An 11,566-nucleotide genomic window follows, 5' to 3' on the forward strand; every position below is an offset into this window, starting at 1 on the left:
TAATAAGTATTATTTAATACATACCGTTGTATATATATTGATACTATCAATATACAGAGAATGGACTACGACTATTATTTGAAAAGTCATAAAAAAAAATGAAAAAATATCATTGGGTGGTACTACAAAGTGTTTAATATTAAATTGAAGCTTCTACGTTTTACTGTTACTACATTCAACTTATTCTAGACCGTTGTTGAACTTCCCTCTGAGCCCGTCCAACGTCACAATCAGGCTGTGATTGTTAGCCACGTCATACCAGTTCCCGGGATGCTGAATTTCCAAGTCCGCCGTGGCAATGGGAACGTAAAACGGCAGAGCCGAGTCGGGGAGCTGAGGCACCACGTCGCCGGCGTTGCTGACGTGGAGGATGTTGAGGTTGGGATGGGCCTCCACGCGCCTCTTGAACGCCGTGTTGCCCACCTGAGGGCACCCGAACACCACCGCCGCCACGTGGACGCCGGCGCCGACGTCAGCGTTCTCGACGAGGTCGAAGGCGCAGAGCGTGGCGAGCGCACCGCCGAGGCTGTGGCCCGTGACGATCACGCTGAGGTTCTCGCCGCTGTGCTTCTCCGCGAGTGCCCGCACGGCTGATCTCACCTGCGTCCTCGCGCTGGTCAGCGCGTGGGTATACTTCGAGTCCTCGCTCGTGTACACGCTGTACCAGCCTTGGTGGACTTGCACTGTGTTGTCGATCTTTCCGGCGTTCAGGAGCGGACCAGCCGACGCCTGTAGGAGAGCCAAAAAAAAAATATTAATTAAAAATCAAACTTTTTTTTTTTTTTGGTTAGGTTAAATTTGGAAAATAATCAATGTTAGTCTAAAATTAACGAAATAGTTCACAATTTTAGGTTTAAAATGTTTCGAAAATGTTTCACACAACCATAACACCAAATTTCACACAAAAATACTATTCACCATTATTATATTATTAAAATAAAACAATCTCTTTATTAATAAATATTTCAATAAATAATTATAATGGTGATATTTTTTAATTAAGTGATTAAAATAGTTTTCCCCGTTATTAAATTGTGTTTTAAGTTTTTACTATGTCTTTAAAATTATGTTATTGTTTTTAGTTTTTATTTTATTTTGTGTGTTTAATTTAAACTTTGTAATCTATGTGTTTAAATTTTTTATGTTTTACTTGAAGTTTATTTTAATGTATTTTTTGTAGTCAATTTATGAGTTTTGGTGTTTTATAAATAATTATAAGGTTAATATATACACATATATAATTAATGTTTAATGTATTATTAAAAGGATTTAAAAAAAAAGTTTTGCCGTGTGATATAGTGTCACTGCAAATATAGCGTAACACTGTATCACACTCTATATTTGGTGATACAAATACAGTGTGGTTGAAGCATATCACACGGCATATACAATGGGATGACGTGTGATAGGAGAAGCCCTAAGGAAGTAATCCCAATATAATATATAATCCGTACATAGTAAAAAATTTAACGAAACGTAAATATATACAATCACATTATTTTTCTAATATTTTAATAATATAATAAAATTGTGTAGTAAAATAGCCATTTTAAAATTTCACCACAAAACTCACTTAGGATGCGGCTGTTATATAATAGAAGCACAAAATTATATAATAAAATGAATAGAAAGAAAAAATTAAAGAGATATTAAAGATAAAACCTTTAAATAGTGTAATATGTATATCTAAAAAGAATTATTTTTTAATGTCGTATTGGTCTTAATAATTTTTTTCCTCTTCACTATTTTATTACTTTAATTTTAGTATCTCTTTAACCTCTTTTTTTAATATGGTAAAATGATTTCAAACAAGTATATAAATAAGAGAGAAACTATAAAATGGCGTTCTTAGAATAAATTTACCATGGGCCATCAGTATATGACCTAAAAAAATAATCATTATAAAAGAGCGAATGAAACAACTATTGATACTAGATTCATCTGTAAATATAGACAACCCTACCCGAATACTCTTAAGTATTCAGGACCCGTTGTCTTTGGAACCGTTCATCATGATAACATCGAGTATTCTTATAAATTAAAAATAATTTAATATAAAATTTTTATTATAAATTTGAAAGTCGCTTGATATTAACTATTTACTAGAAATTAGTTTATAAAGACCACTTCTTACCGTTTCTGTACTAGTCTCCCGTTACTAGTACAAGAGCATGAGTCATAATTTTATGTCTGTTTACTATTTAACTGTCTCACTAATATTGTTAACAAAGACGAATATATTATGTAAAGATTACCAAATCATACTTCTAAAACAATTAAATACCATTTCTCAATCTAATTTTTAAAGGGCATCATACCTGATTAGTTAAAAAAAAAAAAGAGTTAGTATACTGGAATTTACATGTTATGGTGCATGTTAAGATAAGAGCTGTAGCAATATCTGAGTAAATGAGAACTGTACCAACACCTGATTTATATTGTATGTTTTTCAACTAAAGTTATGGCCTGTATATAATATGATCCTAATCGAGGTTGGTCTACTCGATTTCGATTGTACTTTGCTTTAGCCTCACATTACATATTTTTCTTCTTTCTCTGACTATTATTTTAGTTATCTTCTAAAAATATGTAATGATCAATTTTCTATTGAGTTTTCGGTAAAATATTAGAGTGAAAAAAAATCCCACACTGAAAATGAAGATAAAGTTTGTGAGTATCGAATGGTATAAAAAGGAGTTCATAGTTTGTATTCAAATCATCCACTATAAGCTAAGTGTATTACCTCCACCAAAAAAATTGCAATGTAAATCACCTTAACATGTTGGTCAACGGGATCTTGGACTAAATTGAAGCCAAAATCACACTAGGACAAAAAGTAATTTTGAATGAAATTTTTGTCGTATCCAAAAGTCCAATAGTCGCATCCAATGATCAAAATGGATGCGATTTTGTCGCTTCAATAGTCCGCATCCGTTGACTCCGAATGAAACTAGTCGCATTCAAAAGTCCAAATCTTTTGTTGCATCCATTATGTCATCTGTAGCTATTCTGTCATATTTGCTTTGGCGGGATATTAGACTGTTGGATGCGAATCCGCCAAAGTGCGGGAACTTTTTTGATGCGACTTGTCACATCCAATAGTCTTTCCCGCGTTTTGGCAGCTAGAGTATTGGATGCGACAAAAGTTGCATCCAAAAGTACTTTTTGTCCTATTCTAGAAATGTAAAATCAGACCTTCTACATTTTGTATTCAAGAAGCCTAGCGAAAGAGTGTAATATGCAGAAACTTTGTCATATACAATGAACATTAATATAAACGTCTGATGCATTTTTCTGAATATTCCTTGAGGAATCGCTGCCTTTTATCGACAATTATATGAGCCCATTTCGTCTAGTAGTGGTGTCAATTGGGTCGGGCCACTAATGGGCTAATCGGCCCGGCCCTTTTTGAAAAGAGTCGAAGTCAAATTGGACATGTTTAAGGGCCTAAACAAGGGCTAGGGTGTAGGCCACCCAGTTTGGATCTGAGCCCTAATTAGGTCCGGTTCGGGCCCAACCATTTTTATTGTAAAAAATATATATTTTTAATGCTAACAGTTATGTTTCTATGTATAAAAAGTGTTTTTGACACATAAATTAAATTTTATTATTCATGATATGATTTTTTTTCACTAAAAGTTATATTATTTTGATTAAAAGTGGGTTTTATAAGTTACACATTATTTATTTATTTGTTTTTTAGTGGCTTTAATTTGGCCTTTTCGGCTTCAAGGATCAATAGCTTGGTCCTGAATTAGGCCTAAAGTTCTATTTCTTAGGCATAGTCCGGACCTCCAATAAAAAAAGGTTTTAGTTTGGGTTTTTATTTGGCTCAGACCCGGACGTCTCTCGGGCTTGAAGAAAACGGGTTGGGTCGGTCCGGCTCAATTGAGACCTTTTAATTGCACATATTATTCAATCTCTCTTTTGTGGATCAAGGGGTCGTCACAACATTTTTCAACGATTACATAGTAAATAAAATTACAAAATCTAATTGATTACCTATCGTACTAGTTACCGAAATATACAGATCAGCCTTTTAGACGAGTTTCATTAAGTTATCAGAATACATGGTCTATATAATATTATGGGACGCATATAAATTTATTTTAATATGTTTATGTCATTTAGGTACTGCATCAACAATCGAAATGCGTGCATAATATCAATGCATAATATAGGTGGAATATTTGTAGTGCACTGAATTGAAATGCATTTAACGCTATATGATCTGATTAGTCAGTGAAATTATGTAAGATTGCATATTATATGGTACTTTTTCATTTCAGTTTGGCTTTAGTATATAATTTTATCAATAATTAAATAAAAAACTAAGGGAGTTTTTGTTTTTTGATGCAGTGTAAAATACATGGAAATATTTTGTGATTTGGTCCAAAAGGAGGTTTATATATATATATATATATATATATATATATATATATATATATATATATATTTTCTGTATTCTTTAGTCTTACTTGAAATTGAAAATCTCTTCTAGTTAAATATGTAGTTGAACATTCATCATAAAGAATTGTCGCAAGTTCATTACACGCCAAGAAATGAGTCAAAATAACCAACATATTGAGCCTGGGAGACCAAGTCATGATCTAGAATAAACGACCAAGAAACTTTCGTTCATGAGTCACTATCCAGACTTCGTCCGCCAGAAGAGAGTCAGCCTAGTTGCTTATAAAATAGAATTTGTAAGCATCAACTGATCTCAAACATACACATTCTTACACATACCCATTTAAAATTAAGGAAAAAAAATAGAATATTAAAATTAACAAGTACATCCTCTTGTTGTAAACTACTTGTTGCAGAAAAAAAATGGAAGACATCATGACCCCATGGGAAGAGATACTTGGAAGTAAAGACTGGACCGGCCTCATCGAGCCCGAGCTCGACCCCGGCCTCTGCCAGCTCATCATCCGCTGCGCCGAATTCTCTCAGGCCACGTATGACGCCTTCGACTCCGACGCAGCGTCCCCGCAGCGTGGAAACACCCGATACCCCAACATAGAGTCCTTCTTCGCTGCGGTCCCACGCCTCTTCGACCACAGCTCCGGCGGCTTCCTCTACCGAGCCATCTCATTCTTCTACGCCGCCTCTGGCACCGGCGACCCTTCCCGAAACCTGTTCCTTCACCCGGGCCCCGCCGTCCGCGAGCCATGGGACCGCCAGTCCAACTGGATGGGCTACGTGGCTACCAGCTCGGATGAGGCCAGCCTTGCTACGGGCCGCCGCGAGATCTACGTGGTCTGGCGTGGGACCATCATGGCGTCCGAGTGGACCAGTAATGTCGTCGGAGCCCTCCAGGTACGTAGAGACCTAGATAATTAACTTATTTTATTAGCAAGTCTGATTGTATGAATTCTTTAACTTTGTCCAATCACAATATATAAAGTATTTCAAAGTGTACAACCCTAAAAGTTGCGCATGATATAAGTAACGCTAAGAAAATCAAGTAGTTATTATTATAATTAAGCATCACATAAAAATATATATTGTGAAACCTAGCTAGAAGTTCTTTTTAATTAATATTTTTTTTGGCTCTCCTACAGGCGTCGGCTGGTCCGCTCCTGAACGCCCGGAAGATCGACAACACAGTGCAAGTCCACCAAGGCTGGTACAGCGTGTACACGAGCGAGGACTCGAAGTCAACCCACGCGACGACCAGCGCGAGGACGCAGGTGAGATCAGCCGTGCGGGCACTCGTGGAGAAGCACAGCGGCGAGAACGTCAGCGTGATCGTCACGGGCCACAGCCTCGGCGGTGCGCTTGCCACGCTCTGCGCTTTCGACCTCGTCGAGAACGCTGACGTCAGCGCCGGCGTCTACGTGGCGGCGGTGGTGTTCGGGTGCCCGCAGGTGGGCAACGCGGCGTTCAAGAGGCGCGTGGAGACCCATCCCAACCTCAACATCCTCCAAGCCAGGAACGCCGGTGATGTGGTGCCTCAGCTTCCCGACTCGGCTCTGCCTTTTTACGTCCCCATAGCCACCGCGGGCCTTGAGATTCAGCATCCCGGGAACTGGTATGACGTGGCTAACAATCACAGCCTGATTGTGACGTTGGACGCGCTCAGAGGGAAGTTCAACAACGAGCTTGCCGTGCAGACTGACGGTCTAGTACAAGTTCTGTAGTAATAGTGAAACGTAGAACGTTTGATTTATTTTATTGGTCTAAGTCAACGACACATATACACGGCTTAATCTAGAGATCGCTCCTGTCCCATTCCATGAAGAATTTTCTCATGGTATATTTTATTTAGAAAATGTCATTAGGACCAACCAACTCCTGGGCCCAGTGCCCCAAATTTATTTATTTTTTTTTAAAGAGCCCCAAATTTAATTTAAGAGAGTAGGATGCTATTGTAAAATACCAAAATAATATATTTTTTTAATTTTTATTAATTATTGTCAAGTTCATTTTGAGAAATAGCTAAAAAGTACCGAAAATAAATAGGTTAATCAGAAATGTTATAGGGTGAAAACTCAACCCTTGAAAAAGGATAAACAATTGAAATACGAGAAAAGTAATCCTTTTCGACATCGATGTGGGACGACCCGACTTTTCGGACCGTCCTTAATTCTTTTACTTAGAAAAAAAATAGTGGATAATTTTTTTTTTTTAAAACATCATTTCATTTATTTATAAAGTTTAGACTTTAAAATATAACAACTTTGAAAATAACCAACATTTGAAATCTTACAAAAACATTTGATGAAAATAAGAGAAATACTTAATTCGGAATTCCAAACTAAAATAGATGGTTGGAATATTCAACGGAAATAAAACCTTAAAAATTCAACTTCAGTTTCGCAAAACTAATTAAACTTGGAAAGTATCTTAAGCATAAAAATCTCAAACCAAGTGTTTAGAAAATTGTGTACCGGAAGTCTTTTAAATAAGCGAGAGGAACCACAACCCAACCCCTTAGCCATCGAACGCCGCTGATCCACCCTCCTCACTTGTTCATTTGTTGATTACCTACAACACGGACGAATACACATAATATGAGCTAACGCTCAGCGAGAATAACTATGACTCACAAAAAGAGATGAGTAATGCAACGCATGACCGATTAATTAGTGTTTTAGTTCTAACAGTGTCATGGTCTTTCGTATAATAAATCTTATCATATTTTATTTGGGGTACCCCTAGAGTAGTCGTACCAATTTCAGTGTACACTTTGGAAATGAACTACGGGGCTGCGACCTCCCATAGTTCGCACCATCTAATAAACATATCATATGAGAAAACTCTCTTTATGAGCCCGTAGGTCGGCTCGAGAGAATTCTCTTAATACCTCCGTAGCTCGAGGCGGTACGACTCTCTTACTTATCTTATCACTTGATTATTTGCGTTACATACAAAGATGACATATGACATAAACATAAATAAAACATGCTAATAATTAGAGCATGCTATGTCAAAGTTGTACTAAACTCATACATAAACTCATCATAACCAGACATAACATAATAATCACAATTCATTCAATAACCCATACACGCATATAAGAAATATCACACAATAAATCATATAACACAAATTAACCAATTCAGATCACACAGTCATCGTAATTAAGAGCTTTCAACTATTATACGCTATAAAGTACTCGTATTACAGGGATATTCGTTTTATTCTCTTTCTTTTATATGGCTTCACAATCTGGATTAAGAAGGGAAGAACTTGCATCAGTATCTCAATTTCAATTCAAACATGGGTTTGATTCACACTCCATGTTCTGATAAATATTTACCATCCGAAAAGAGGAAAAAACGGGGTCTTTGTCTAAAGAAATGCCTTGAGAAAGGGCGGATGTATAGAAACTTTCAACGAGATGGTGCTTTTTCAACTCTCTCAAACTGGAATATAAACTTGCTTAGAGTTAAACTAAAAAATAACATCCCAGTATTCATCCTAACAAGCGGTCATTAGACATTAAACTTGCACCTTGATTCGGAAACATGCGACTTTAAACTATCGAACGATCGGAAAAAGTATTTGGCTCGGGACCTAAATGAAAGAATAACAATTAGGTTTTCTAATAATCAGTTTTGGACGTAAAAAAACAGTTTCTGGAAAAACAAAGAGACGAGACTCGAAAGTGAAAAGATAAAAATACCCTTTGCCCTAGGGTTTCGGCAAAACAAAAATTTCTGAGAAAAAATTCTGGAAAAATTCCACAGAATGGGAAATAAAATTTTAAACATTTTCTTCTTTAGTGAAAGTACCAAAATCGGATTCCAACATGACGAAATCTAATTTAAATATATATTGTCTAAAAATTCCCTGACGGGCACGCTGAAAATTTGAAGAAAAATGTGACTGCTGACGGGAAGCTCATAGGTTTGAAGTCACACGATTGTCCCGTGATCTTGCAGAGGCTGTTGGCTGATGGTATTCGCCCTTTTGTGCCAAAACCGATACTTGAGACGATCTCCGAGCTTCGCAACTTTTTCAAGTTGATAAGTTCTAGAACCCTGAGAGTGGAAGATCTCGAAAAAGCAAAAGATTCCATCATTGAGATATAGTGTAAGCTTGAGAGATACCTTGGAACGTTAAAACAATTTGTCAGAAATAGAGCTAGGCCAGAAGGCTCCATTGCGGAAGCGTACGTTGTAGAAAAGGCATTGACATTTGTTGCAAGGTATCTCGAAGACAAGAAAACTGTCGATGAAGTTCAAGTGCGGGAACTTTATGTTTTCCGGTCCGAAAACTGTGTGCCTTACGGGATGATGAAGCCTATAGTTTTAGACGACGACCAGAAAGAGAAGGCGGCGTGGTACATTTATACCAATTGTCCAAAAATCGATTCGTATTTGATGTAAGTGAATCATTCATTTAAATATGTACATTCCCTCATTGATTTACATATAATTTTGTAACGTTAACATTGAGCATTTGGAATTTATTCAACATAACTCAGAAGCGGGAACTGAAGATTCTGATATTGAAGCAATGCATAGAAAAAAAATCAAAATTTGGTTTGCGAAAAAGGTAGAATGAAAGAATTCATTTGCTGAAAGAATACTAAAAATGCTAATGAGATCTTCATTTTCTTTGTTTCGTATCCAGATTTATGACATGAAAGTTAGTGGTTCTGACGTGTCCGAAGAGCTTTACGCATTGTCTGTCGGATCCATGCGAATTGCTCATCAGTATCCGAGCTGCTTTGTAAATGGCGTGAAGTTCATGTCTCGTCGTCGTGATAACCAACGAATCACCCAAAACAGCAGTGTTTGTGTGCCAGTGAACGAGTACAACTTTTATGGTCGAATGGAAGACGTAATCGTGCTTAACTATAGACATAACTGTCGTGTCGTACTGTTCAAATGCATATGGTATGGTGACAAGTACAATGCATGACGCATAGTGCACGTTGATAAGACCACCGGAGCAACGAATTCGTATACCGTCAAAGAGTGGTTTACAGAAGAGCCGTATATACTCGCGACTCAAGCGAAGCAAGTGTTTTACATCCAAGATCTCGTTAAGGGTCGCGAATGAGAAATCATTCAGGAATGCAATCATCAAGGGATATGAGACATTCCTGAAGTTGACCCAACCACTTCAGCATTGATTCTGTTGACAATAGAATTGTCAAATATCGACCGTCTTAATCATCGACACGAAACCGCTACGGCCGAGCTTGTTACTGTTGTTGACGATGATGAAGAAGTGGATGAAGAAGATGAGGCATGCGCCATGTAATGAAGTTGATGTCGATACTAACATTACATCGAGTGACGAAGATGAATGACTAACACCATGTAATAACCACAGTCGTCGAATACTAAATAAATAATAAATACTAACTACAATTCATTTTGCAGGATGTCGACTTCAGGTCAGGATCCATCAGGAGGAGATAGTGATCCCCCGCAGATGTCGAGGAAGAAGCGGGGACCAACGACTGGCCTCGTTTTCGCGAGAGCTGGTGTTGGGACTCCTGGAGCGAACATAGTTCGTTACGATCAGACACATCAGGCGTTCTACCAAGACGTTGGGGAGCAAAATCCATTTATCGGGACATTCCAAAACTGCATAGGAAACTTGATCAAGAATACCATTCCAGTCAACCCTCCTGAATGGAATCACGTGCCTGCTCAGAGTGTGGCGGCTCTTATGAGCTCGATTCATAATGAGTACCACTTCGTTTACGCTCATCCTGACACTGACGAGCTTGTGTCGGCAGATCCTATTCGCAACGAGATTGATATGGCTATCATTCGCGATGTGAAGAGGATACGTCGTGGCCAAAAATCGAGATTGTCGCAGCTCTTCTTCAAGAAGTTTTGCGGGAGTAAGGATCTCGCTGAAAACGAAACTCCCGAAGGCTATAACCAGGAAGCCTGGTTGAAGGCAATAGAGATGTTCGACTCGCCGGAGCATAAGGTATGATTTGAACTTCCGAGGGTTATTTGAATTTCTGAATATTGAATTTAACAAATTTATGTCTCGCAAGCGAAGTCTGTCCGCAACCGAGAAAATTCGAAGAAGAAGAAGACTAAGGCGAGACAAGGATCGCTTAGTTTTTTTGGTCATCGCTCGAGGCACGTAAGTCGCTTAACATTAAGATGCAATATATATGTGATTCATATTTTAACGTTGAAAAATTACAGCGAAATGAAGATGGGAGTATGGGCTCGGCTTTAGCGATATGGTCAGAAAAACACCATGACGCTAAGGGATCGTGGACGATGGACTTCGCGAAGTCGCAATTTGTAAGTCATTTGTTTTATTTACTATATTTAATTACTTAAATTATTCTTAGCTGATAAGTTTTTGTGGTTTTTTTTTGTGAAGGATCAAGTCACCGCCATAACGATAGATATTTTGCGACAAGCGGAGAAGCAAAACACCATGATCTCCCAAGAAGATGCAGAGGAGTACGTGATGCGCGAAGTTTTGGGGGTACGCAGAGACTGGGAAGTCGGGATAGGGCCTTCGATCCCAAGGTCATCGCTGGGTGTGGCCCAAGCGCTAGATAGAGGCTCGTCAAGTTCGTCATCTCAAACCGATCGATTGGTTAGCGGGATGCGAGCTCAGATGGATGCCCAAGCAGCCGAGCTGCAGGAGATGCGGCAACAGATCGCCTTCCTCACTTAGATGCAAAATCAGCCTCCCACGACTCCCCAACCTCCGCCTGCACCGCAACCAAGTGGCACAGATCAGCAGACGCTAGGTTCTACGCCGGGTTCTATATATGGATTTTTTGCGAGACCATCCTTATGAAAGTGGCGGAATGAGCGGCAGCGCGTCAGACAACGGCGGACGAGGACGAGGAAGCGGTTCCCGAAGTTCTGCCAACTTATTCGGTAGATGGAATTCTACTATCTATAAGTTGTATAGAAAAAAAATTAGGAATTAACTTTTTCGTTTTTATTAGGCTAGATTTGTATTTTAATTCAGAATTCAATTTTCAGAATATTATTTCTAATTTATAATTTTGTTAATTAATTTTTATTTAATTATAGATTAATTTTGATTTAATTTTCTAATATATAAATTTGTAATTTTTTTTTAATAAAAATAACATATTCGGTGCGACATG

The 11,566-nt window shown here is 38.1% G+C and overlaps 2 protein-coding genes across 2 annotated transcripts; one reads left to right on the forward strand and one right to left on the reverse strand.

Moving 5' to 3' along the window:
• Positions 1-180: 180 nt before the first annotated feature.
• Positions 181-1,873, reverse strand: LOC149406997 (phospholipase A1-II 5-like). Its single transcript, XM_089618221.1, has 3 exons — positions 1,864-1,873; positions 1,288-1,304; positions 181-729 (listed from the first exon to the last, which is right to left on the reverse strand). The coding sequence occupies exons 1-3, from the start codon at positions 1,871-1,873 to the stop codon at positions 181-183; spliced, it is 576 nt and encodes a 191-aa protein (XP_089474347.1).
• Positions 1,874-4,740: 2,867 nt separating this feature from the next.
• On the forward strand, positions 4,741-6,341 carry LOC149406998 (phospholipase A1-IIdelta-like). Its single transcript, XM_089628825.1, has 2 exons — positions 4,741-5,322; positions 5,568-6,341. The coding sequence occupies exons 1-2, from the start codon at positions 4,834-4,836 to the stop codon at positions 6,144-6,146; spliced, it is 1,068 nt and encodes a 355-aa protein (XP_089484951.1). The 5' UTR covers positions 4,741-4,833; the 3' UTR covers positions 6,147-6,341.
• Positions 6,342-11,566: the final 5,225 nt, after the last annotated feature.

Source organism: Urtica dioica, chromosome 1 (genome assembly GCF_054948205.1).
Source record: "Urtica dioica subsp. dioica isolate 48M chromosome 1, U.dioica_male_clone48M_v1_H2, whole genome shotgun sequence".
Taxonomy (NCBI): domain Eukaryota; kingdom Viridiplantae; phylum Streptophyta; class Magnoliopsida; order Rosales; family Urticaceae; genus Urtica; species Urtica dioica.

Coding starts and splice junctions, on each gene's coding strand:
- LOC149406998 (XM_089628825.1), top strand. CDS start 4,834: ATGGAAGACATCATGACCCCATGGGAAGAGATACTTGGAAGTAAAGAC. Junction 5,323..5,567: donor ATGTCGTCGGAGCCCTCCAG/GTACGTAGAGAC, acceptor GCTCTCCTACAG/GCGTCGGCTGGTCCGCTCCT.